The sequence below is a fragment of the Protopterus annectens genome, chromosome 11.part0 (assembly GCF_019279795.1).
Source record: "Protopterus annectens isolate FY-2018-M chromosome 11.part0, PAN1.0, whole genome shotgun sequence".
NCBI lineage: Eukaryota > Metazoa > Chordata > Ceratodontiformes > Protopteridae > Protopterus > Protopterus annectens.
The window spans coordinates 838,855,916-838,882,130 of NC_056745.1; the positions used below are offsets into that span (position 1 = coordinate 838,855,916).

At 43.4% G+C, this 26,215-nt stretch overlaps 1 protein-coding gene across 5 annotated transcripts in view; it reads right to left on the reverse strand.

The window, feature by feature from the left end:
• Positions 1–26,215, reverse strand: part of NUDT5 (nudix hydrolase 5) — a 623,744-nt gene that overhangs the window by 515,558 nt on the left and 81,971 nt on the right. For all 5 annotated transcript variants that reach the window (XM_044088255.1, XM_044088256.1, XM_044088254.1 and 2 more), the window contains exon 4: positions 1,810–1,877. In XM_044088255.1, the coding sequence (XP_043944190.1) occupies positions 1,810–1,877 (68 nt within the window). The remainder of the gene's footprint in view (positions 1–1,809; positions 1,878–26,215) is intronic.

Consider the following 26,215-nt stretch of genomic DNA (forward strand, 5'->3'; position numbering starts at 1 on the left):
AGGTTTTTTGAATGACATACCTGTGTTTGCCTGGCTTACCGAGGCCCACCATAAGAATTCCTTTTGTAGGCATGGAATGAGCGGTATGGTTGCCTCTAAGTTGTTGTTGTGCTGAGACCATAGACTTTTTAAGTACCATTGAAGTTTTCTCATGTGTAGTCTTGCTAATGGAACCAGGAGAATGCAGGATGCCATGTAACCCAGGGCCTGTAGGAATCTCCTTGCAGTCATCTGGGTGAGTTTTGCCAAACCCTTGAAATAATGAGTTAACTTCTCTTGCTTGTCTTCTGTCAGGTAAGCCATTTGAGAGGCTGTGTCCAGATTGGCTCCTAAGAAGGTTATTTGCTGGGATGGTTGAAGTCTTGACTTTTGAAAGTTGACTGTGTATCCCAGAGCCTGAAGTAATTGTATGACATAGTTCAGGTTTTTTGTCAACATCAGTTTGTCGTCCGCTTGTATAAGGCAGTCGTCCAGGTAAGGGTAAATTTGGATCCCCTGGAGCCTGCAATGAGCAATTACTGAAGCCAGGCATTTTGTGAATACTCTGGGCACAGTAGAGAAGCCAAATGGCAATGCTGAGAATTGATAATGCTCTGGCCCTGCAAGAAATCTGAGGTATCTTCTGCAGCTGTGTCTGATAGGGACATGCAGGTATGCCTCCTTGAGGTCCAGAGTAATCAGCCAAGACCCCTTGCCCAGCATGGGAAGGAGTTGCTGTAGAGTCAGCATTTTGAACTTTGGTACTATGAGAAAAGTGTTTAATGCGGAAAAGTCCAGTATTAGTCTCCATTGTGTTTCTTTTCTTGGCACGTTCTTCTCTTGCTTTTTTGACAGCAGTTTCTTTCTTACTGTATAAACTATTTATGCTGGATGTCCGCCAGGGTGGCTTATTTTTGTGTGAGGATCTTGATTTGATCCGTTCCAGTACAGCTGAGTCTATACATTTATACAGATATTTATAGAGAACATTTGTGTACACCTCAGTATAGGAGTCATAGCTCCTAGTGTTGGCAGGGGGTCTGAAACTACTGATGTCATCGCTCAGTATGCTACAGTTTGCCTTAGAGAAATGTTTTAACCTTTTTGCTCCTGAAGGTGGGTCATATACAATGGTTACTTTGAACTAGAATGATTTATGATTGGACTTTAGAGGGCCCCACACATGGGGTGGTGCAGTGATCCCAGTGAGCACTATGTCAAGGATGTTAGAGCCCCCTGTGGGGGGTGCTGACTATCTGTTGTGATAAAGTCCACAAGTTCACATTAGGGTCTGTATATGTTAAGTCAGAGGTCCTCAAAGATGAAAAGCATGTGCCTTGTATATAAACTGCACAAGTCTTAGGAGTTCAAATACTGGGAAGGCTGATTCTACTGTCCACTAATAAGACGCATTCACTACCTGTATGCATCACCTGACTGTAGAGATTAAAATTTGAACACAAAGCAAAATATCCCAATGGCAATCCTGGCTGACCTCTACTTGTTGTTCAGCTTAATGTAAAAAACTTCTTTATGAATACTGAAATGATCTACACTCAATAATCACCAAAAAGAAAACAAAAACCTTTATCCCTTCCACTAGCAATACATGTCTTTTCTTAAGGAAAAAAGACCTTGTTACTTTGTAGTCAATCAGCACGTACACATAACGTAGAGCACATGAATCCTTTGCAAGGTGCATATATACAATCTACAACATAATTAAATTATAATATGGATTGTAAATGCAACACACACACTGCATAATGAAGAACACTGTAATACTGTGAATACATTTTAACCACAAAGTCTTTGTGACTTGTACTACACCTGCTTTTTCCATTAGGGTCTGTATATGTTGTTTGTGCGAGCTTAGCCCATTTACCTTCGACCATTACCTAAAACAGAATAAAAGACAAAAATTTGTGATGCAGAGTTCAAAGATAAAATTTGAACCAACCCGTAACACATCATTACGAAAGTCGACATACACTTTTTACAATTTTTTTTTCAATTAAAACTTACCTCCTGACTTAACAATACCTATTCCCCATATCAATCTTTCATTTTTTTTTAGGTTGAAACCTCCTTTTTTAAACACATTTTAATCTGTCATGTTAGAAATGTTCGATTGCCACACTTAAACTCATTTCCTTGTTACACAGAACACATTACAAACCTGGATATACATTTATTTAAGAAAAGAGTTTAAAATAATCTAATAAGCAATGAAAACTTTCCTTAGGAACCACTAAATGAATCATTCCTAACATCTTATTTATTTACTTACATTTTGATAACTGGGTACCTTGTTGGTTTGTATGTAGCCCATTTTCACTCGAGTTCTGTGGAGAAAAACCTCCAAATAGGAAATAAAAATCTACATAATGCAATACCATTTAAAAATAATAAAGCTGCCTGGTGCTAACATGTGAATTAAACTCAAATTGAACAAAGATAACATGTCCCTTTCATGAATGTTATAACTTTAATAATGCATTTTAGTGCTTTTTTATTTATTTATTTTTATTTATCATTTGTTGACCGGGAAAGTCCGACTAGGTTCCACAGAGCCTGTTTTCAGCAGAAGCCCGGGGAGAAATGCTCCAGTCAATGCTTTTGATTCTTTCACATAGCAATTGCATCTTTTGCATGTAACACTTGATACAGAAAAGTGACAAAAGCACTAAAAATCATTAGTTATCCCATCCTTGTTTGAGATATGGTATTTTAATTCACAACGTAACATACCCATGTAGCAGCTAGGTTAGCACATATAATGAAGCACAAATGCTGTTGCACATATCATCCCATTATGTGTTGAAATGGGAGAGAAACAGGAGAAAAACAGGAAACTTAAGCTGAGTAGTACAAATAAATACTACACACATACTGCAGGTATGCATCACCTAAACCAAATAATACACAAATGTATGACTGTGTTACAATGCATAAAGAGTAAAGTACAGTTGTGTACACTTACCATAAATGTAGATGTTAGAGTGTATTCACTGTTGCAGTCATTACATTTGGGTAATCTGCTGGCAGGTTGCCCTCAGTCGGCCTGAATTCCAAAGTCTTGGGTCCTGCGTCAGTTGGTGTCTCCTCTTCCATGACGTCAGGTCATCAGGGGTATAAATCATGCAGCCAACGCCATTTTCTTTAGTTTTTCTTGCCCCAGATGTCAGGTGCCCCCAAAAAGGTAGCAAAAATATGTATATCCATGCATCCATGCATCAATATAAACTTTACCTCCATCTACAAGCAAATACACCACATAGGTTGGAAAAGATAGAGAAGGAAAGATAAACTCCAGAATGAAAGGGGGATGGTGGGAGGGTAACCTGGACTGCAACAGTGAATACACTCGAACATCTACATTTATGGTAAGCGTACACAACTGTAGTATGTTCTTCGTGTTTCACTGTTGCAGTCGTTACATTTGGGTAGAATCCCAAAGCTAAGGTTGGGAGGCTGGAGCTAAACAGCATTAGGTGCGGCTATAAGGCCCTGCAGAAAGTACAGTTGTGTACCTAGCATAAATGTAGATGTTCGAGTGTATTCACTGTTGCAGTCATTACAATTGGGTTATCCTGCTGGAAGGCTACCCGCAGTCGGCCTGAAATCCAAAAAGTCTAGGTCCGGCGTCGGTTGCTGTCGCCTCCTCCCCAATGTCAGTTGGCCAGGGGTATAAAAGATGCAACTGACGCCATTTTCTTCAGTTTTTCTTGCCCCAGATGTCAGGTGCCCCTAAAATGGTAGGCTAAATTATGCCAATAAGAGCGCATACACAAAAAAACAACTTTTCCTTCATCTACAAGCAAATACACCACATAGGTTGTATAGAATAGAGAAGTACAGATAAGACCCAGCAAAGGAAAGGGGGATGGTGGGTAACCTGGACTGCAACAGTGAATACACTCGAACATCTACATTTATGGTATGTACACAACTGTACTATGTTCGTGTTTCACTGTTGCAGTCATTACAATTGGGTTGAATCCCAAAGCTAAGGTTGGGAGGCTGGTGCTAAATTAAATTAGGAGAGGCTATGAGGCTCTGCAGAACTGCAGTGGCAAAGCCTGCCCTGGATTTAGATTAGAGAGGTAAGTGATAGTGCTTTGTAAAAGTGTGCACTGAACTCCAAGTTGCAGCCTCTAAGATGTATTTGGTTGGTACTCCTCTGAGGAAGGCTGCTGAAGTGGCTGCTGCTCTGGTTGAATGTGGCCTAATGCCCTTAGGCACTGGTTTGCCATGCTATGAATAGCAGAAATGAATGCAGTGGCCTATCCACTTTGAAATAGTCCGCTTTGAGATAGGCTTTCCTTGTGATCCTGCAGCATATGCCACTAGAAGTTGCTCAGTCTTTCTGAAAGCTTTGGTTCTGTCCCAAGTAGAAGCGTAGCTGCCTGTGAATGTCCAAAGAATGCAGAAGTCTCGCACCCTTATTCTGTGGGTTTGGATACAAGGTAGGCAAATGAATTGTTTGGTTAAGGGCCACACTAGACACTAACTTAGGCATAAATGTAGGGTTTGTCCTCAGAGAAACCCTGTCAGGATGGAAAATGATAAAAGGTTCCACAGCCATGACTGCCTGTAACTCTGAGACTCATCTAGCAGAGGTTATTGCTAGGAGCAGAGCGGTTTTCCAGGATAAGAATTTTATATCAGTTGCAGAGGCTGGCTCAAACGGAGGCAGTGTGAGTTTTTCCAAGACATAGTTGAGGTCCCATGCAGTTATTCCCTAAAAGGGAAGGCATCTCTGATCAATACTAGCAAAAAACTACGATCACTCATAAAATCATCCAAGGCCAACTTTGAGAGAAAAATCGCTAATGACACAAAAGACAATCATAAGGCCTTCTTTAGCTATGTTAGAAACCTGGGTGGAAACTCCCAGATATGCTCAGAATTAGTCCAAAATGATAAAAAAAATCACTGAACCCACAGACATTGCCAACATACTGGCAGACAGGTTCAGTGTAAATTTCTCCCCTCCCTCCCCCCAAAAGGAGAAATATCTATCCCACCAGAGTCTAGCCTCCCAAACATTTCAGATGTCCAGGTGAGAGCTGCTCTCTCTAAAGCAAAAAACACAGCATCAATGGGACCGGACGGTGTCCCTGGCTGTGTGCTACACGAACTCAATGAGGAACTAAACCCACACATAAGGCTGCTGTTTAATCTTAGCCTTACTACAGGATACGTACCCAAAGAATGGCATACGGCAACTGTGGTCCCACTCCACAAAGGCGGTGCTTCTACGGACCCTGGAAATTACCGCCCCATTAGCTTGACGAGACTTGTCTGCAAAGCTATGGAGAGGATCATAATGGAACTCATAAATAAAGACATTGGGGACCTACAGACACTGGATCCTACCCAATTTGGCTTTGTCAAGGGCAGATCCTGCCTCTTGAACTTGGTCGACTTTTTCGAAACAGTCACTAAGGCCATTGATGAGGGTAAGGCAGTTCACACAGTCTATCTTGACCTAGCAAAAGCGTTCGACACAATACCCCACTCGGGCATCATAGAAAAGCTCACCAGCTTAGATGTAAACCCATATGTCACAAGATGGGTTGCAAACTGGCTCAAGGACAGAACACACAGGGTTAGAGTTGATGGTGCCATGTCAGACTCTAAGCCGGTCACAGGTGTCCCACAGGGCTCAGTCCTGGGCCCCTCTTGTTCGGCATTTATTTTCCTGAAGTGCAGGCAAACATAGGGGGATTGTGGCTGACAAAATTTGCAGATGACTGCAAACTGGGCACCATAATTGACACTCCATCAGACACAGACATCCTCCAGAGAGGTCTCATAGAAATGGATAACTGGTGCCAGAGCCATGGCCTTAAGCTAAATGCCAAAAATGTATAGTCATACCCTTTGGGAAAAACAAGGTAACCCCTAATTACCACATAGGTGGTAATCCATTAAACACGGAAGAAGTTATCAGGGACCTGGGGACCCAAGTTGACAGTAACCTCTCTTTGACACTCACATTGCCAAAGTGGTTAGGAAGACCTTCTACATTGCCCACCTGATCATGAAGGGATTCACATCCAGATCAGGAGAGGTCATTGTACCCTGCACTCTTCACTTATCAGACCAATGATTGAGTACAACGCCCCATTCAGAATGTACCTTACCCGACACCTGCAGCAGTTGGAAAGACCCCAAAAGTTCCTCACCAAAAGGATAAAGGGGCTCAAACATATGTCATACAATGCCCGACTGAAGAAACTCCAGCTCTATTCAGTCGCATACCGTCTATTCAGAGGTGATCTGTGCCTGACATACAAGGCCATGTCCAACCCGTAATTAATGGACATGCTCCACCTCAAAAAATCCAAATCCACCACAGCCACGAGAGCAAGAGACTTAAACCTCAACACGGATATAAATAGGACGTGCTGGAGGGACAGATTCATCACCCAGAGACTCCCTACACTACGGAACAGAATCCCAGTCCATGTGAGGCAGAGCCCCTCACTGACTCTGTTCAAGAGAAATCTTGACGAGTGGATGGGAGATCGTAGGTTTACCCCGGGAATCATCTCTGTGTCACTGCTGGACAGAGGCACAGCAAACTAATGGGTATAGTATTCTCATCCTAAGGGGTGGTGAAAGCCACACACACACTGGCTAGGCTTATAAATGCCCTAGGGCAGATAGCCTAGTATGAACCTATGAACCTATTGGTGCTCTCCTTGGAGGTCTTATGTTTTTGGCCCGTCTGAGGTACTGCTTTAGTAATGGATGAGAAAAAAAAATAGGTGGTTCTGTATTGTAATGAGCTGAAATGGCAGAGGCATGAATTTTAATAGATAATCTCAGTTAAGTATTGCAAAATCTGAGGAATATTTGGAACAATCGTGTCAATTCCTTGTGCCTGGTTCCAAGCACAGAATCTCTTCCATTTTTCTGCATAAGATTTTCTGGTGCTAGGCCTCCTGGCCTCCAAAATAACATCCATCACCGCTTCATAGAGAGGTGTGTCTTGAATGGCTACATTATTTGCCATGCTGCCAGGTTTAAGGTCCTGAGTTGGCTGTGCAGTATCTGACTGTCTTGTTGGGTCAATAAGTGAGGAATTTGAGGTAATGTCCAAACTGGACACTGAGACAAGCTCTTTAGGATTGGGTACCAGTGCTGGCAGGGCCAGTCTGGGGCAATCAGTATCATTTTTGGCTTCTCTTGTCTGATCTTTAGGAGTACCTTGGGGAGGAGAGACAGTGGAGGAAAGGCATATATGGTTAGGTTTTTCCAGCTGAAAAAGATAGAGCATCCACTTTCCATGCTTGCTTGTGATAAGTCCTTGTGCAGAATCTCTGTAGTTGGCAGTTGTGAGGGGAGGCAAATAGGTCTATGTCCGGGCATCCCCAGTTCCTTGTTATCATGCTGAAGACTTGTGGATTCAATTTCCACTCATGGGGATCCATTAGGTTTCTGCTTAGTTTGTCCGCCAGAGTATTTATCTTTCCTGGCAGGAATTGTGCTTGCAGATGTACTTGGTAAGTCAATGCTGTGTCCCACAAGTTCATGGCTAGTCTGCAGAGGGGGTAGGAATGTGTGCCTCCTTGCTTGTTTATGTACCACATGACTGTAGTACTGTCCGTCTTTATCAGTAGTTGCCCTGGATGAAGTAGATCCTTGAAGGTTTTCAGGGCATTTTGAACAGTTAGCATCTCTTTTTGATTAGTTAGCATCTCTTTTTGATTGATATGTAGAATCATTTGACTTGCGGACCATGTGCCCTGAATACATCTTCCTGCCATATGGGCCCCCCCAGGCATAATCTGATGCATCTGTTAATGTCTGCCTGGCTGTGGGTAAGGTGAATAGCTGTTCCGTGTTGTGGTGACAGGCCTTTGCCCACCATCAAAACTCCTGCTGCAGGCAGGGAATGAGGGTAATTATTGTTTCCAGGCTGTGGCAATGTTGAGTCCAAACACTTTTTAGATACCACTGAAGTTTCCTCATATGCAGTCTTGCATATGGAATTAGCAGAATGCAGGATGCCATGAAGCCCAAAGCCTGCAGAATTTTTCTTGCAGATAACTGGGCCTTTGTTGCCAACAGTTTGAAATAAGTAGTCAGTTGTCTTTGTTTGTCTGGCGTGAGATAAGCCATCTGGGCAGTTGTATTTAGGCTTGCACCCAGGAATATTATCTCTTGAGAGGGTACGAGTTTTGATTTCTTTTCGTTTACTGTGTACCCTAGACCTATTAGTAATCTTTTTATAAATGCCAGATGCTGTAGTAGAATGTCCTTGTTCTCTGCTTGAATAAGGCAGTCGTCCAAGTAAGGATATATTTGTATTCCTTTTTGTCTGCAAAATGCAATTACTGGTGCCAGGCATTTTGTGAAGACCCTGGGTGCAGTAGATAAGCCAAAGGGCAGTGCAGAGAATTGGTAGTGCATTGAGCCAGCTATAAATCTGAGGTATCTTCTGCATGACTGTCTGATTGGGACATGCAGGTATGCCTCTTTTAGGTCTAAAGTCACAAGCCAAGCCTTCTTGCCCAGCATGGGCAGAAGCTGCTGCAGAGTTAACATTTTGAATTTTGGAATATCCAGAAATGTGTTTAGGATAGACAGGTCCAGTATTGGTCTCCAGGCTTTATCCTTTCTGGACACCAAGAATAGTCTTGAGTAAAATCCTAGTCCCTGCTCTTGCTGTATGGCCCTCATGTCCATGAGGGATGAAACTTGCTTTTGTGCCTCTGCCCACTGATTGCGTGGCAGGTCAGGCTTACCGTTTCCCCTTGGCTGGGTGTGAAAGTGGAACCTGTAGCCTTGTGAAACGATATTTAAGACGCATTTGTCCTGGGTGATCATGTGCCAATTTTGTGAAAACAGTGCTAGTTTTCCTCCCAAAGGAGCTGCCAGAAGATAAGTGCTTGGTGCTGGCAGGGGAAAGTCATTGAGACTGTTTCCTGTACGGCTGTGATTTTTCCTGTATGGCTGTGATTTTTCCTCTCCTGTATGGCTGTGATTTTTCCTCTCCGCTTTTGGAGGTAGAAGCACCCCATTGTTTAGGCCTGTATGAGCCTTGGGGCTGTGATCTGCCTCTGGGGCATCTGTATCTGCCTCTGTGGCCTGTCTGACACTGGAAAGGACCAACTCTTTGTAGGCCAGTTCCTGCTAAATCTGGGAGGCTGTACCTGTAAGAAATCCTTAGACTGTTTGCATGATTTAGCTTTGTCCTCCATTTTCTTCAACACCTCTTCTGCTTTAACACCAAACAAGGTATCATGCTGTAATGGAGCATCTAATAGTTTTGCTTCAACATGATCAGGCAGATTCTGTTCTTTTAACCAAGCATGCCTCCTAATGACAGAACCCGCAACAGCGGCCCTGCAGGAGGCCTCTAGAGAATCAAAACCACAATGCTTTTCCACTTGTTCAGCTGCATGCAATAAATCCTGCATTTCTTTGTTTTCTGCACATTCTGAATTTGCCAACATTTTCTGCTTAAGTTCATAGATTTAGTTCATAGATTAATACTAGGCTAACTGTCCTTGTGAGCCATTTTAAGCCTAGCCAATTATCCCTTGTGAGACTCAAACCCTGCACCTTGTGTTTGTAAGGCAAACACCTTAAACATTAGGCCACCCTGCAGTGACACAAGATATTGCTGATATTTAAGCATATGAAACTGAAAATGTAAAGCTCTTACAGCCAAGGTAGCAGAAGTATAAATATTTTTCCCCCATTTGTCCAGGGCCCTTGAATCCCTATCAGAGGGGATAGGGTTTTTTGCAGTGAAAGCATTGACCCCTTTGGGACCCTGAGAGTTTCTGGGTCAGCAGCAGGGTTTTTATAAAGAAATTTATGTGAATCAGGAACCCTGTAGTATCTGTCTGGCTTAACAAGAGCTGGTGGCAAAGAGTCAGGAGACAGACCGGACTCTGAAAATACATCATCTATAATGTCTAAAACAGGAGGAATAGCAAGGGGCCTGTGCTGAGGTAATAAAAGGAAGTCTCTGAGCCTTTTCTTGGATTCTGAGTACTCTTGGCTCTCCCAGTGGAAATGCTCCCTCATAGTATGCAGGGTCTCCCCAAAAGAATAATCCTCAGGAGGAGAGGCTGAAGGGATAAATTCTTCATCATCATCAGGATCCTCATAGGGAGGAAGAGAATATTCCTGTTTAGAAGAGGAATCAGAGGAAATAGAAACCTGGTCTGAAGATTCATATTCTATCTCTTGCCTAGGCCTCTTATCAGGAGGGGGATGGGAACCCCTGATCAAAGTAATTAGGTCTTTGGCCATTTTAAGCATCTGTTTCCAGGAGAATGCTGTACTTGTTTCTTTATCTTTAGAGGTGCTTTAGTCTTTGCCTTTGAAGCTGAAGTTGGTTTAACATATAACTGTGTAGGCCTGAAAATACCCTCAAAAGCCGATGCCTGCTCAGCGGCTCTGGACCCATCTGAGAGAAGAGTTTCCGAGTGTCCAATACCTTGAGTTTCCAGTGGCCTAGTCGGCTCCACTTGGGAGTCGGAAGTGGACTGTGGCTCTGAGGTAGCGGGTGTCAGGGGCTGCGAAAGTGCCTCACTGAGAACTGGCGACAGGCCTAGCGGAAGCCTCGTCATTGGTTTTGGACCTCGGATGTCTGTCCTTTTCTTTTTCTTTGTGTTTTTTATAAACTCCGGTAGTCGGCTCTTCCGACAGCATTATACAATTAAATCTTCTGCCAAAGTAATGAAATGCAAAATCGTACCGACGCTTAATAGTGCGTTGGTTAAATGTAGCACAAAACCGACAACTAGCAATGTTGTGGTCAGGGCCTAGGCAAGGAATACAGTAAGAATGAAAATCCTTATGAGGTATTTGCTTCCCACAAAAAATACAATTATTAACTTTTTCTGACATCGGTCTGGAGCAAGAAAAAAGGTCCCCCAATGGGGTACTTAGCTTTAATGAAGACTTCAGATCTGAAATTCGAATTTGAAAATCTCAGGAGTTGGCTGACCGGCACTTGCGAATTGCTTTTGCTTCGGGCACCGTGCAGCAAGAAAGACTGAAGAAAATGGAGTTGGTTGCATCTTTTATACCCCTGGCGCATTGACGTCAGGGAGGAGGCGACAGCAACCAACACCGCACCTAGACTTTGTAATTCAGGCCAACTGCGAGTAGCCTGCCAGCAGGATAACCCAATTGTAATAACTGCAACAGTGAAACACGATGAACATCTGCAGGGACAAAGCCTGCCCTGGACTTAAGAGTAGAGAGGCAAATGATAATGCTTTGTAAAGGTGTGAACAGAACTCCAAGTAGCAGCCTCTAGAATGTCTTTGGTTGGTACTCCTATGAGAAAGGCTGCTGAAGTAGCTGCAGCTCTGGTGGAATGAGACCTAATGCCCTTGGGCACAGGTTTACCATGGTGTAAGTAGCAGAAACGGATGCAGTGGCTTATCCACTTTGAAATTGTCTGCTTTGAAATAGCCTTTTCTTCTGATCCTGCAGCATATATGTCACTAGTAATTGCTTAGTTTTTCTTAGAGCTTTAGTCCTGCTCAAGTAGAATCTTAGCTGTCTGGGTACGTCCAAGGAATGCAGAATTCTCTCCTCCTTGTTCTGCGGATTTGGATAAAAGGTTGGCAGATGAACAGTTTGGTTAAGAGCCACACTGGAAAACACCTTAGGCATAAATGTAGGATTTGTCCTCAGAGACACTCTGGGTAAAATATGATAAAAGGCTCTACAGCCATGAGGGCCTGTAGCTCTGAAACTATTCTTGCTGAAGTAATTGCTAGTAGCAGAGCTGTTTTCCATAAGAGCTTTATATCAGCGGTAGCAGCTAGTTCAAATGGAGGCAGGGTGAGCTTTTCCAACACATAATTGAGGTCCCATGCAGGTATTGGTGATCTTCTAGGAGGCCTTACATTTTTGGCTCCTCTAAGATACTGCTTTAGTAAAGGATGAGAAAAGATTGGTGGCTCTGTATTGTAATGAGCCGAAATGGCAGAGGCATGGATTTTAATTGATGAGAAAGATGGGCCTTTGTCAAGCATCTCAGTCAAGTATTGTAATATCTGAGGAATATTTGGTTCTGCTGTATCAGTTCCTTGTGCTTGATTCCAAGCACAGAATCTCTTCCATTTATCAGCATAAGATTTTCTAGTACTAGGCCTTCTGGCTTCCAAAATGACATCCATCACAGCTTTACTGAGAGGTGTTGTTTGTATAACTACATATCAGCCATACTGCCAGGTTCAGTGTCTGGAGTTGATTGTGCAGGATCTGATTGTTTTGCTGGGGCAGTAGTTGAGGTAACGTCCAAGCTGGTTATCAAGACAAGTTCCTTAGGATTGGGTACCAGTATTGGTGTGGCCAGTCCAGGGCAATTAGTATCATCTTTGGTTTCTCTTGTCTGACTTTTAGGAGGACCTTGGGAAGAAGAGGCAGAGGAGGAAAGGCGTAAACTGATAGGTTTTTCCAACTGAAGGATAGGGCGTCCACTTTCCATGCTGGTCTGTGATAAGTCCTTGTGCAGAATCTTTTCAATTGATAATTTTGAGGAGAGGCAAATAGATCTATGTCTGGGCTCCCCCTGTTATCATGCTAAAGACTTGTGGATCTAGTTTCCACTCGTGAGGATCCAGAAGGTTTTTGCTTAAATCGTCTGCCAGAGTATTTTGCTTTCCTGGCAGGAATTCAGCTTGAAGATGTATTTGGCAAGTCAAAGCTGTGTCCCACAGTGCCATGGCTAATCTGCAAAGGGGCTACGAGTGTGTGCCCCCTTGCTTGTTTATATACCACACGACCGTGGTGTTGTCCGACTTTAATCAGTAGTTGTCCTTGATGATGTAAGTCTTTGAAGGCTGTTATGGCATTTTGAACATCTAGCATCTCTTTCTGGTTGATATATAGATGCATTTGTTTTGGGGTCCATATGCCCTGAATGCATCTTCCTGCCATGTGGGCTCCCCAGGCATAATCTGATGCATCTGTTGTTAAGGTTTGGCTGGCAGGGGCTAGAGTGAACGCCTGTCCCATGTTTTGGTGACATGCCTTTGCCCACCATAGAAACTCCTGTTGTCGGCAGGGAATGAGAGGAATCATTGTTTCCAGACTGTGACAATGTTGACTCCATAAACTTTTTAGGTACCATTGAAGTTCCCTCATATGCAGTCTTGCATATCGAATCAGTAGGATGCAGGATGCCATGAAGCTTAAAGCCTGCATAATTTGTCTTGCAGATAACTGGGTTTTTCTTGCCATCAGTTTGAAGTAAGTAGTCAGTTGCCTTTGCTTGTCTGGCGTGAGGTAAGCCATCTGGGCAGTTGTATTCAAGCTTGCACCCAAGAAAGTTATCTTTTGAGAGGGTACCAGTTGTGATTTCTTTTCGTTTATAGTGTACCCTAGGCATGTTAGAAGCCTTTTCACAAACGCCAGGTGTTGAAGAAGAATGTCCTTGTTCTCTGCTTGAATGAGACAGTTGTCCAAGTAAGGATATATTTGTATACTTCTTTGTCTGCAAAATGCAATTACTGGTGCCAGGCACTTTGTAAAGACCCTGGGCGCAGTAGATAAGCAAAAGGGCAGTACAGAGAATTGGTAATGCATTAAGCCAGCATTGAATCTGAGGTATCTTCTGCACGATTGTCTTATTGGGACATGCAGGTATGCCTCTTTTACGTCTATTGTCACCAGCCCAGCATTCTTGCCCAGCATGGGCAAAAGCTGGCGCAAAGTCAGCATTTTGAATTTTTGAATGTCCAGGTATGTGTTCAAAATCGATAAATCCAGTATTGGCCGCCAGGCCTTGTCCTTTCTGGGTACCAGAAACAGTCCTGAGTAAAAACTTTGTTCTTTTTCCTGTTCTGGTACTGGCTGAATGGCCCCCATATCCATGAGGGATGTAACCTGTTTCTGTGCCTCTGCCCATTGATTTTTTGGCAGATCTGGCCAACCGTTTGCCACTGGTAGAGTATGGAAATGGAATCTGTATCCCTGTCATGTTTAGCACCCACTTGTCCTGGGTTATTAACTGCCAATTTTGAGCAAATAAGTGCTAATTTTCCCCCTAAGGGTGCTGCCAAAAGATAAGTGCTTGGTGTAGGCAGAGGAAAGTCATTGGGACTGTTTTCTGTAGGTTTGCGCTTTATCTCCTCCAGATTTGGAGATAGAAGTGACCCATTGTTTTGACCTGTATGAATCTTGTGCCTGGTATCTGGAACCCTTAGGGAGTCTGGATTTGCCCCTTTGAGCTCTGTTTGACACAGGAAAGGACCAATTTTGTGTAGGCCAGTGTCTACTGAATCTTGGTGGCTGCACTTGTAAGAAGTCTTTTACAGTTTGCATAGACTTAGCTTTGTCTTCCATTTTCTTTAAAACCTCTTCTGCCTTAATACCAGAGTATCATGCTGTAAAGGTGCATCTAGCAATTTAGCTTTAACATGACCAGGCAAATTTTGTTCCTTTAGCCAGGCATGTCTCCTAATCACAGATCCAGTAACTGTGGCCCTGCAGGAGGCCTCCAAGGAGTCAAAACCACATTGCAAAGTATGCTTTCCAACCTGTTCAGCTGCATGCAATAATTCCTGCAATTCTTTATTTTTTGCACATTCAGAAATCAACATCATTTTCTGTTTCAGCAATCCCATAACAAGTTACTGATACTTAAGCATATGAAATTGACAGTTTAAGGCCCTAATTGCAAAGGTTGCAGATGTATAAACCTTTTTTCCCCATGTGTCCAGTGCCCTTGAATCTCTTGTCAAAGGAGGTAGGATTTTTTTGCTGTTGAGGCCTTAACTCCCTTTGGACCCTGTGAAATATAGTTTCAGGATCAGCAGCAGGGTTTCTAAATAAAAATTTATGTGAGTCAGGGACCCTGTAATATCGGTCAGGCTTGCTGGGAGCCGGAGGTAAGGAGTCAGGGGTCAAGCCTGACTCAGAAAACACATCATCCACAATGTCTAAAACAGGGGGTATGGCAAAAGGCCTGTGCTGAGGGAGAAGGAAATCCCTGAGCCTCTTTTTTGATTCTGAGAAATCTTGACTCTCCCAGTGAAAATGCTCCCTCAAAGTATGCAAGGTTTCTCCAAATGAATAATCCTCAGGAGGTGATGCAGATGGTATAGACTCCTCTGCATCAGAATCCTTATAGGGAGGTTGATAATTCCTAATCAGAAGAGGAATCAGAAGAAATAGAAACCTGATCTGAAGATGCATAATCAGCATCTTGCCTAGGCCTCTTATCTGGAGGGGGATGGGAATCCCTGATCAAGGTAATAAGGTCTTCAGCCATTTTGATCATTTGTTTTTTAGGCTTAGAGGCCTGTGCATGTGGCTCATGCATCTTTTTTTTAGTTTTAGAAGTTGCTTTTGTCTTTGGTGTCGCAGCGGTCGGTTTGATATACAAATGTTGAGGCCTGAAAACCCCCTCAGAAGTTGGTGCCTGCTCAGTGGCTCCGGACCCATCCAAGGGAGATACATCTGTGGGTCCAATACTTTGAGTATCTCGCAGCATGCCGTCGCTACATGGGTGTCGGTAGGGGCCTGCAACTTGAAAGTAGCAGGTATCAGGGGCTGCGAATACACCTCACCGTGTACCGGCGAACCAGCGACTGGCTTAGGAGAATCTTCGTCGTCAGTTTTGGACCTCGACTGTCTCTCTCTGTCCTTTTCTTTGCGTTTTTTATGTACTCCGGTAGTCGAATTGCTATCCGATGACATTTTTGGGTAGTTAAGCGTCGGTATATTTTTGCTTCAAAGTATTTTGGAAACAGATTTAATAGTGCGTTGGTTAAATCTAGCACAAAACCGACAGCCAGGCACATTGTGATCAGGGCCTAGGCAAGGAATACGGTACAAATGGAAATCCTTATGAGGTATTTGCTTCCCACAAGTAATACAATTATTAACTTTTTCTGACATCGGTATGGAGCAAGAAAAAAGTTTCCCCAACGGGGTACTTGGCTTTAGTGAAGACTCCGGCTCTGAAACTCGAATATTTCAGGAGTCAGCCAACCGGCACTTGCTAAATGCTTCTGCTTCGGGCACCGCGCTGCAAGAAAGACTATAGAAAATGGCGTTGGCTGCATGTTTTATACCCCTGACGACCTGACGTCATGGAAGAGGAGACAGCAACCGACGCAGGACCCAAGACTTTGGAATTCAGGCCGACTGAGGGCAACCTGCCAGCACATTACCCAAATGTAATGACTGCAACAGTGAAACATGAAGAACATCTGCATAACACACAATTCTGTTTTAGAGGTTAAAAATTAAAGACAGCACAATTCAGCAAATCCTAGGCAGACAAACTGTAAGAGGTACGGACACTGTACCAGAGTTATGGCCGACGTGTGCCGAGTAAGTAACATACAGAAAAAAATTAGATTAATTAAGATAGGTGTAAAATAATTGTAGGGAAATGACAGGAACAAGAATTAGAACAGGACAGAGAGACAGCAAGTGAGTGAGTGAGTGAGTCTGTGTGTGTATGTAGTGGGGGGCTGGGAAAAGAGATACAGTACATGAAAGTGGAATGGTACAAAATACTGTACCAGATTGGAAACATGGATCTAACTTCAAGAGTGGGCTATAAATGTCACATAGAAGGATATGCTAAAACATATAGAGTATCTATAAATATGCTGACAAGATGCTCTTTACAGTAGGCATATGGTTTTACATTAGGACTGCAGCTGTGAAGGCGGCTATAGAAGTAGTTAAGAGTTCTGACACTAAACTCAGGTGTCCTGCTGAATAACGAGGCAGACACTGCTTATAACCTCAACGACCTTGTATAAATGGTATAATTTTCATGTTACCGAGTTCCTCCATGGATACACTCAGAGCTCTGTTAACACAGAACCTTAGAATACCATGTTAGGATTTTTGTATACAATAGTAGACACTAGGTAATATAACATCTGAAGGCACATCACAAGCTTCTTAATTTTAGACAAGTTATTTAGTAAGGCAATGGATCTACAGCTGTTAGCATCCTTTACACATGAATAAAAAAATGCTTACTTCAAAAACTGGGAAACGGAACTTTCTTTAATGTTTCTGTTAACGATTAGCATAAGTGGAACTGTTAAGGAGAAAGCTGAAAGTCTAATGAATTTTGGAGGGATGAGACTGTGGCCTTTTGATCTTGGCACTTTTAACTTGGAAAGTGAACCTTCTAATTTGGCAAAGGCTAAATTCATTAATGCTGACATTTGAGAGGATGTCAAGAGACTTCAGGAAAGGAACAACTGTTTTTTCTTTGTCAGATATGAGTAGTCTTGTGATCCAATTTGTTAATTAGGTTGGCCCACTGGACATGCAGTCCTATTTCAGGGGTGACTTAGGAGCAATGTCTAGTTAAAGTGACTTGCTAAAGGTCACAAAGTAGGCAAATGACAGCTGAGGGAATTAAACCCTGTACCAGAGGAACTACATCTCACAGCCTTGACCCTCTGTTCTAACTCCTCTGTTCTAACTGCCAGATCAGCTCTGAGAGATGACAGGTCAGTATTTAAATTAGCAAACAAGAATATGTATTTATTTGTCTTTGTTGAACGGGAAAGTCCGGTACGAACAATGGGCCTGTAGTGGAGCTAAAACAAAATGGATATCCCAAGGGTGCAACTCATGTGGACTAAAGTGCAGGACAAAAGTGCAAATGAGATATGTGACATTTAACCATTTCAGTTATTCCAGAAAAAGCAAGTGATATTTTTTCTTAAAAAGAAGACCAAACTAGAACAGGTGACCTGTTAAAGAAGAAAGGTGACATTTCTTTGGACAGGTCTCTGATTACAATTTCTGTAAACATGCCTGCAAGTTCTAACCACATTTTCTGTATGGATTTCAGTTCTGAGCTCATGCAGAATCGTCTATGTAATATTTGGTCATCACCTGGAGTGTCACGCACATTTAAGAGAAATGCTGCACTGTCGACATTTTTGTTCAGCAGCTAACAAGTTACTGCAGGTGCTTTTCATACTATCTCCAAGGCTGGGAAGCTCAGAATAAAGGAAAAAGGCAAGTTTTTAACTATTACATTTTCCATATGCAACATCTGGGCTAGTACATTCAGCAATCTGGAGTATAGGGACTGAGCCATGACATTGAGGGGAACTAAGGAACTCAGATGCCAGCACAAAGTTTCTATATTTTTCTTCTGAATGCATGTGTGCACACATTACATAAAAATTTAAATTGCAACATAGTACATTTCCAATACGCTTAGTTTTAGATGTTCCATTACAATATTAGGAGTCAACTCTCTGTTTCATTATAGATCAAAGTAAAACCCCCAACAGTTGCTGTAAAAATATCTGCTGTGGTAAACAGGTTCACGTTAAGACTGTGCTGACAGTTTTAGGGACAGTACAATGATGTCACTGAGCTACGCTGCAAAATGCTGTGAGAAAAAGCAAAGGCAAGGGAACAGTTTTGGTCTTCTGCTATGGAAATATCATTGGCTGAATGTAATGCTTGATCTTGTTACTGAAAGCCGCTACACCACAGAGTCTCTGATTCATCAGGGGGTCCCCCCTCAGCTGTTTGAGGTATTACCCCACTGAAAGCAGATTTTAAATAAAGGTTGGTTTGCATGTTGCAATTGCTGGACTCAGTACTGCAAGTTTTCTCAAGCAGACCTTCATTAGTCTGGTGGTGCACCTGTTAACGTTGTCGCCTCACAGCAAGAGGTTCTCCGGTTCGATTCTCGGCTGAGGTGCCTTCTGTGTGGAGTTTGCATGTTCTCCCTGTGTTCGCGTGGGTTTCCTCTGGGTACTCCGGTTTCCTCCCACATTCCAAAGACATGCATCTGGAGCATTTCTCCCCGGGCCTCCGCTGAAAACAGGCTCTGTGGAACCTAGTTGGACATTCCCGGTCAACAAATGTTAAATAAATAAAAAAATAAATAAAAATAAAATAGTCTACATAAACGAATCAAGGAACTAAGTCAAGTCTCTGAAAGCAGACTCTGAAGTAAAAATAGCCACCGAAGCAAAGAATAACTATAAGGTATTTTTCAGTTGTCTGCAGTCTTAAGGGCTGCCCCCAAAAATGTGTAGTATTAGTTGTAAATGGCATCACCTACACCTACACTCAGCCAGAAGATGTATCAAATCTGCTGGCAGAGAAATTCAACTCAAATTTCACCTCCTTATCACCCAAAGTTCTCCCACAAGAAACACCCTCCACCACTCCACTGTCAATCATCACCAAAGAATAGACTGCTACTGGGCTCTCCAAACTTACCCAACATACCAAGTTGCCTCTTAAACAGCTTAAATCAGGCCTTATCAGAGCCATTAGGATTCTCTGTTTAACCACAGACTCTGGACTAGCTTTGTCCAGACAGAGTGGAGGACAGCAACAGTCATCCTTCTGCATAAAGGTGGACTATCTACTGACCCAGGAAATTACAGACCCATAAGTTTGACTAGTCTTACATATAAGGCCATGGAAAGAAAAGTCATGGACCTGACAAATAATGACGTATGAAACCTCCAAAAACTGGACCTGACCCAATTCGGCTTTGTCAAGGACAGGTCATGCTTACAATCTCCTGAATTACTCTGAGAAAGTCAATAAGGCTATTGATGAGGGTAAAAACAGTACAAACTGCCTACCTCGACCTGGCAAGGCATTTCACAATTCCCCACTTGAGCATTACAAGTAAACTTACAAAAGTGGCATAAATCCCTACATCAGTAGAAGGATAGCCAACTGGCTCACTGACAGGACACATGAAGTTAAAACGGGTGAATACAGATCCAGCAAGAGGACAGTTACCAGTGGTCTGCCACAGGGTTAAGTGCTGGGATCACTCCTGTCAGAATATACTGCTCTGAAGTCAAGGCTAATGTGGAAGGCCACGGGATGACAGAGTTTGCTGATGACTGGAAGATGAGGGCAATCACAGAATCCCTCAGTGATGTAGAAATCGTTCAGTTGGGTCTTGATCAGATAAATGATTGGTGCTAGAACCAGGGCCTAAAATTAAATGTGAAAAAAATGCATTATCATACCCTTTGATAAGCTAGATACTCCTGCAAATTACATCATCAACAGCAAACCCCTAAGAGTAGACTCATGGGTGACAGATATAGATGCATGGACAGACAATAGTCTGAACTTTGACCGCTGTGTGTCCTCAGTAGTGAGGAAAGTACAGTTGTGTACACTTACCATAAATGTAGATGTTCGAGTGTATTCACTGTAGCAGTCATCACATTTGGGTTATCTGCTCACATGTAGCCCTCAGTCAGCCTGATTATCAAAGTCTTGGGTCCTGCATCGGTTGCTATCTCATCTTCCATGACGTCAGTTAGTCAGGGGTATAAAGCATGCAGCCAATGCAATTACATCAGTTTTTCTTGCCCCAGATGTCAGGTGCCACCATAATGGGATGCAATTACATAAAAGGTTATACCTCCAACAAAAAGCAAATGCACCAGAAAGCTTTAAGCATAGTGAACAAGAACAGAGGTATAGTCAATATAAGTCAGGGGGCTGGAGGGAGGGTAACCAGGACTGCAACAGTGAATACACTCGAACATCTGCATTTATGATCAGTGAACACAACTGTTCTATGTTCTTCATGTTTCACTGTTGCAGTCATCACATTTGGGTAGATTCCCAAAGCTAAGGATGGGAGGAGGCAATTAGATAGCATTAGGACCAGCTATAAGGCCCTGCAAGACTGCAGTGGCAAAGCCAGCTCTGGATTTAGAAAAAAATTGGCAAGTGGTAATGCTTGGTGAAGGTATGTACAGAACTCCAGGTAGCAGCTTCTAGAATGTCCCTGGTAGGGACACCTCTGAGAAAGGCTGCAGAGGTAGATGTAGCCCTGGTTGAATGTGGTCTTATTCCCTGTGTGGTAGGTTTTCCATGGTGCTTATAGCAGAAATGAATGCAATGGCCTATCCACTTAGAAATGGTTTGCTTTGAAATGGCCTTCCCCTCTGCCCCTGCAGCAAATGCCACCAGCAGCTGTTCAGATTTCCTGAGATGCTTAGTCCTGTCCAAGTAAAATCTAAGTTGTCTGTGCACGTCCCAGGAGTGCAGTATTCATTCTCCTTTGTTCTGTGGATTAGAAAAGAAGGTTGGCAAATGAATGGCCTGATTAAGGGCCACACTGGATACCACCTTGAACATAAAGGAGGGATTGGTCCTGAGGGACACCCTGTCCGCATGAAAGATGATGAAAGGCTCCACTGCCATGAGGGCCTGTAATTCAGACACCCCTCTTGCTGAAGTGATGGCTAGAAGGAAGGCTGTTTTCCAAGAAAGGAATTTCAACTCTGCATTTGCAGCTGGTTCAAAGGGAGGAAGAGTGAGTTTTTCCAATACAAAGTTGAGGTCCCAGGCTGAAGTAGGGGCTCTCCTGGGTGGTCTTAAGTTTTTGGCCCCTCTGAGGAATTGCTTCAGCAGTGGATGAGAGAAGAGGGGTGGTTCTGTGTTCTAATGTGCTGAAATGGCTGAGGCATGAATTTTTGGAAGAAAAGGAAAGGCTCTTGTGAAGCATCTCAGTTACGTTTTGAAGAATATGGAGTAAATTGGGTACTGCTGTGCCCATCCCCTGAGTTTGGCTCCAGGAACAGAATGCTTTCCATTTTTCAGCACCGGATTTTCTAGGACTAGGCCTCCTTGCCTCCAGAATGACATCCATCACTTGCTTATTGAGGGATGGTAACGGAGAGGTCATGTAATTAGCCAGGATGCAAGGTTCAGGGTTTGAAGCTGTGGGTGCAGAATCTGGCCCTCCTGCTGGGACAGCAGGGCAGGGGTTTGAAGCAGGTGCCATGGTGCCAGCAGTGACACACTGCGCAAGAGGGGGTACCAGTGTTGGCATGGCCAGTCTGGTGCAATCAGTATTGTCCTTGATTTGTCCTGTTTGATCTTTAATAGCACTTTGGAGAGGAGAGGCAGAGGGGAAAAGGCATAAACTGATGGGTTTTTCCAGGTGAAGGACAGGGCATCCACTTTCCAAGCTTGTTCGTGAGGACTCCTTGTGCAGAATTTGTCCAATTGGTAATTCTGAGGGGAAGCAAACAGGTCCATCTCTGGGCTCCCCCATTTGTTTCTCAACATGTTGAATATCTTTGGTTCCAGTTTCCATTCATGTGGGTCCAAGAGATTTCTGCTTAGGTCATCTGTCAGTGTATTTAGCTTTCCTGGCAAGAATTGAGCCTGTAGGTACACTTGCTAGCCCTAGGCTATGTTCCACAGAGCCATGGCTAGTATGCAGAGAGGGTATGAGTGGGTTCCCCCCCTGCTTGTTTATGAACCACATAACAGTGGTGTTGTCTGTCTTTACCAATAATTGTCCTGGAAGAATGTGGTCCTTGAAGGCTGTCAGAGCATTTTGTACAGCTAAAATTTATTTTTGATTGATATGCAGGTGCATTTGACTTGGGTTCCATTTGCCCTGAATGCACTGCCCTGCCAAGTGAGCCCCCCATGCATAGTCTGATGAGTCTGTTGTTAGGGTTTGGGCAGCAGGGGGTGGAGTGAATGGCAGTCCGTTGTTTTGGTGGCAGGCCTCCGCACACCAAAGAAACTATCTTTAGGCAAGGTATGATAGGAATCATTGATTCTAGATCCTGAGAATGTTGGCACCATAAGCTTTTTAGATACCACTGTAGTTTCCTCATATGCAGTCTTGCATATGGAATTAGTATAATGCAAGAGGCCATGAACCCCAATGCTTGCATGAACCCCAGTGCATGCAGTATTTTCCTTGCAGATAGCTGGGTCTTTGTGGCCAGTAGTTTGAAGAAGGCTGTCAAATGAACTTGTTTCTCTGGCGTGAGGTAGGCCATCTGGGAAGTTGTATTCATGCTTGCTCCCAGGAATACAATTTGTTGGCAGGATACAAGATTTGATTTCTTTTTGTTTATGGTGTACCCCAGAGAAATTAGCAATTTCTTTACAAATGCCAGATGATTTAATAGTATGTCCTGGCTTTCTGCTTGAATTAGCCAATCGTCCAGGTATGGGTATATTTGAATATTTCTTTGCCTGCAAAATGCAACGTCTGGAGCTAGGCACTTTGTGAATACCATGGGCACAGTAGATAAGCCAAAGGGCAGTGCAGACAACTGATAGTGCATGTAGCCTGTTCTGAAGCGTAAGTATCTTCTGCAAGATTCCCTTATTGGGATGTGCAGGTAGGCTTCCTTAAAATCCAGTTATGTCAACCAGGCATTTTTGCCTAGCATGGGAAGCAGCTGATGAAGAATTAGCATCTTGAATTTTGGGATTACCAAAAATGTGTTCAGAATAGACAGGTATAGGATAGGATGCCAAGAATTGTCTTTCCTGGGTACCAGGAAAAGTCATGAGTAAAAATCTTGCTCCCATTCTTCTTGTGGGACAGGCTAAATAGCCCTGATGCTTAAAAAAAAGAGAGAGAACCTGTTTTTGAGCCTCTGCCCACTGATTTGGGGGTATGTCTGGCCAACCATTTGGGATTGGTAAGGAGTGGAAATGTAATCTGTATCCTTGGGGAACTATATTTAGAGCCCATTTGTCCTAGGCAATGAGTTCCCAATTTTTTGCATGCAGGCGATCTTTTCCCCCTAAAGGAACAGTCAGTTGAGCAGGGCTTGGAAGGTTTAAAGTTAAGTCATTGAGACAATTTACCATAGGGATGAGTCTTACTACTCCCTGATTTGGAAGTGGGAGCCCCCCAATGCTTAGTCCTGTGAGCACCCTGGTGGTGGAGCCTGGATATTCTGCTGGTTCTGGGTTTGGATTGAGAAGGCCTGGAAGAGGCAGGAAAGGACCAATTCTTAGAGGGCCAATGCCTACTAAATCTGTGAGGCTGTACCTGCAGGAAATCTAACAGTTTGTATTAAGCTTTTTCCTCCATCTTTTTAAGTAGTACTTCTGCTTTGCTGCCAAACAGGAGGTCATGGTTTAAGGGAGCATCCAGTAATTTAGCTTTAACATGATCTGGCAAAGATTGCTCCTTAAGCCAAGGATGCCAAGTACAGACCCAGTGACAGCAGCCCTGCAAGATGCCTCTAATGAATCAAAACCACATTGCAAAGTACATTTTACCACTTGTTCAGCAGAATGCATTAAATCCTGCAAATCTTTATTTTCAGCACAGTCAGGAATCAACATAATTTTCTGTTTAAGCAATCCAATAATATGCTGCTAATATGTTAACATATGAAACTGTCAGTTTAAGGCCCCAATGGCTAACGCTGCAGAAGTGTATACCTTCTTACCCCATCTATCCAATGCCCTGGAATCTCTATCAGAGGGGGTAGGACTTTTGGCAGCAGTGACCTTAATACCCTTAGGTCCCTGTGAAATGGTCTCAGGATCCACAGTACGATTTTTAAAGAGGAACTTGTGAGAGTCAGGTACCCTGTAATACCTATCAGGTTTTCTTGGAGCAGGAGGCAAGGTGTCAGGGGCCAGGCTAGATTCCAAGAAGGCATCATCTACAATGTCCAGTACAGGAGGGATAGCTAAAGGCCTGTGTTGAGGCAGGAGTAAGAATCCCCCAAGTCTCTTTTTGGAGTCACAGTAATCCTGGCTTTCCCAGCGGAAATGCTCCCTAAGAGTATGCAAGGTTTCACCAAAAGAGAAATCCTCTGGAGGGGAAGCAGAGGGAATGGAGTCCTCTGCATCAGAATCCTCATAGATAGACAAGGACAAATCTTGGTCATCAGAAAAAACATAAATTTCAGAATCCTGATCAAAAGAATCAGAAGGAAAACCAGTTCTAGGTCTCAGAAGGAGAAGGGTGGCTTCCCCTGATTAGAGTAATAAGGTCCTCAGCCATTCTTACCATTTGTTTTTTAGGCATAGAGGCCTGAACATGTGGTCTGGCCGCCGGTTTTCTGGGCATGGATTGAGTTTTGGGCGTTGGAGAAGTAGATGGCGTCGGTTTAATATGCTAGTCAGTAGACCTAAATACACTCAGAAACCGGTGCATGCACAGCAGCTCCGGACCCATCCAAGATAGAGACATCTGCAGGTTCTACAATCGAAGAAGCACCTCGCGGCATACCGGATTCCGAATAGGTCTCAGCAGAGGCCTGCAAATCTGAAGTAGCGGGTATCAGGGGCAGCAAAAGCACCTCACTGAGTACTGGCGAACTGGCGACTAGCTTAGGGGAAGCATCGTCGGCAGCTTTGGACCTATGTGGTCTGTCTCTGTCTTTATCTTTGCATTTTTTCCGAATGTTGGTGATTGGGTGGCTTACCAAAGCCATTTCTGGATAATTGATCCGAGTACCAAAATATTTAGATGCGAAAATGAACAGACGATGAATAGTACGAGGTTTGAATAAGGAACAAAACTGACAGCGAGGTACGTCGTGGTCTGGGCCTAGGCAAGGAATGCAGTACGAATGAAAATCTTTATGGAGGTATTTGCTTTCCACAAGAAATACAATTGTTAACTTTTACTGACATCAGTTTAGAGCAAGAAAAAGATTCCCAAACGGGGTAGTTAGCTTAGTTGAAGACTTCGGATCTGAAACTCGAAAACAAAAATTTCAGGAGTCGGCCAACCGGCACTTGCGAACTGCTTCTGCTTTGGGCAACGCACGGCAAGAAAGACTGATGTAATGTCATTGGGTGCATGCTTTATACCCGACCACCTGACATCATGGAAGATGAGACAGCAACTGACGCAGGACCCAAGACTATGATAATCAGCCCGACTGAGGGCTACTTGCAAGCAGATAACCCAAATGTAATGACTGCAACAGTGAAACACGAAGAACATCTCCTATGTGGCACAAGTTATAAATGAAGATATAGCATCCAGATCCAAGGGAATTACAGTCCCACTGTACTCAGCCTCATTAGAGCAATAATTGATTAAAATGCACAATTTGGTATGTACTTTACTAGGCACTTAATGCAGCTGGAGTAACTGCAAAGGTTCCTCACAAAGAAAATACAGGGAGTAAACAACAAGACTTATGCAGACAGACTAAAAGCCCTATCCCTCTACTCAGTCTCCTACAGACTATTAAGGGGTGAACTACGTCTGACGTACATGTCACTAAAATCCACCCCTGACGGAGCTGCTACAAGTCAAACAGTATGAGTGTCACCCAATCTAGGAATCTAAACTTAGTTAACGACTCAAACAAAACATGTGGGAGAGACAGATGTACCTCAGAGATTGCTCCCTCTTTGGATCAGGCTTCTTACTGAAATTAAGCACAGCCCTTCCCTAGCTCTTTTCAAATGCCGTTTGGATCAATGGATGGGAAATCAAAAAAATCAAACC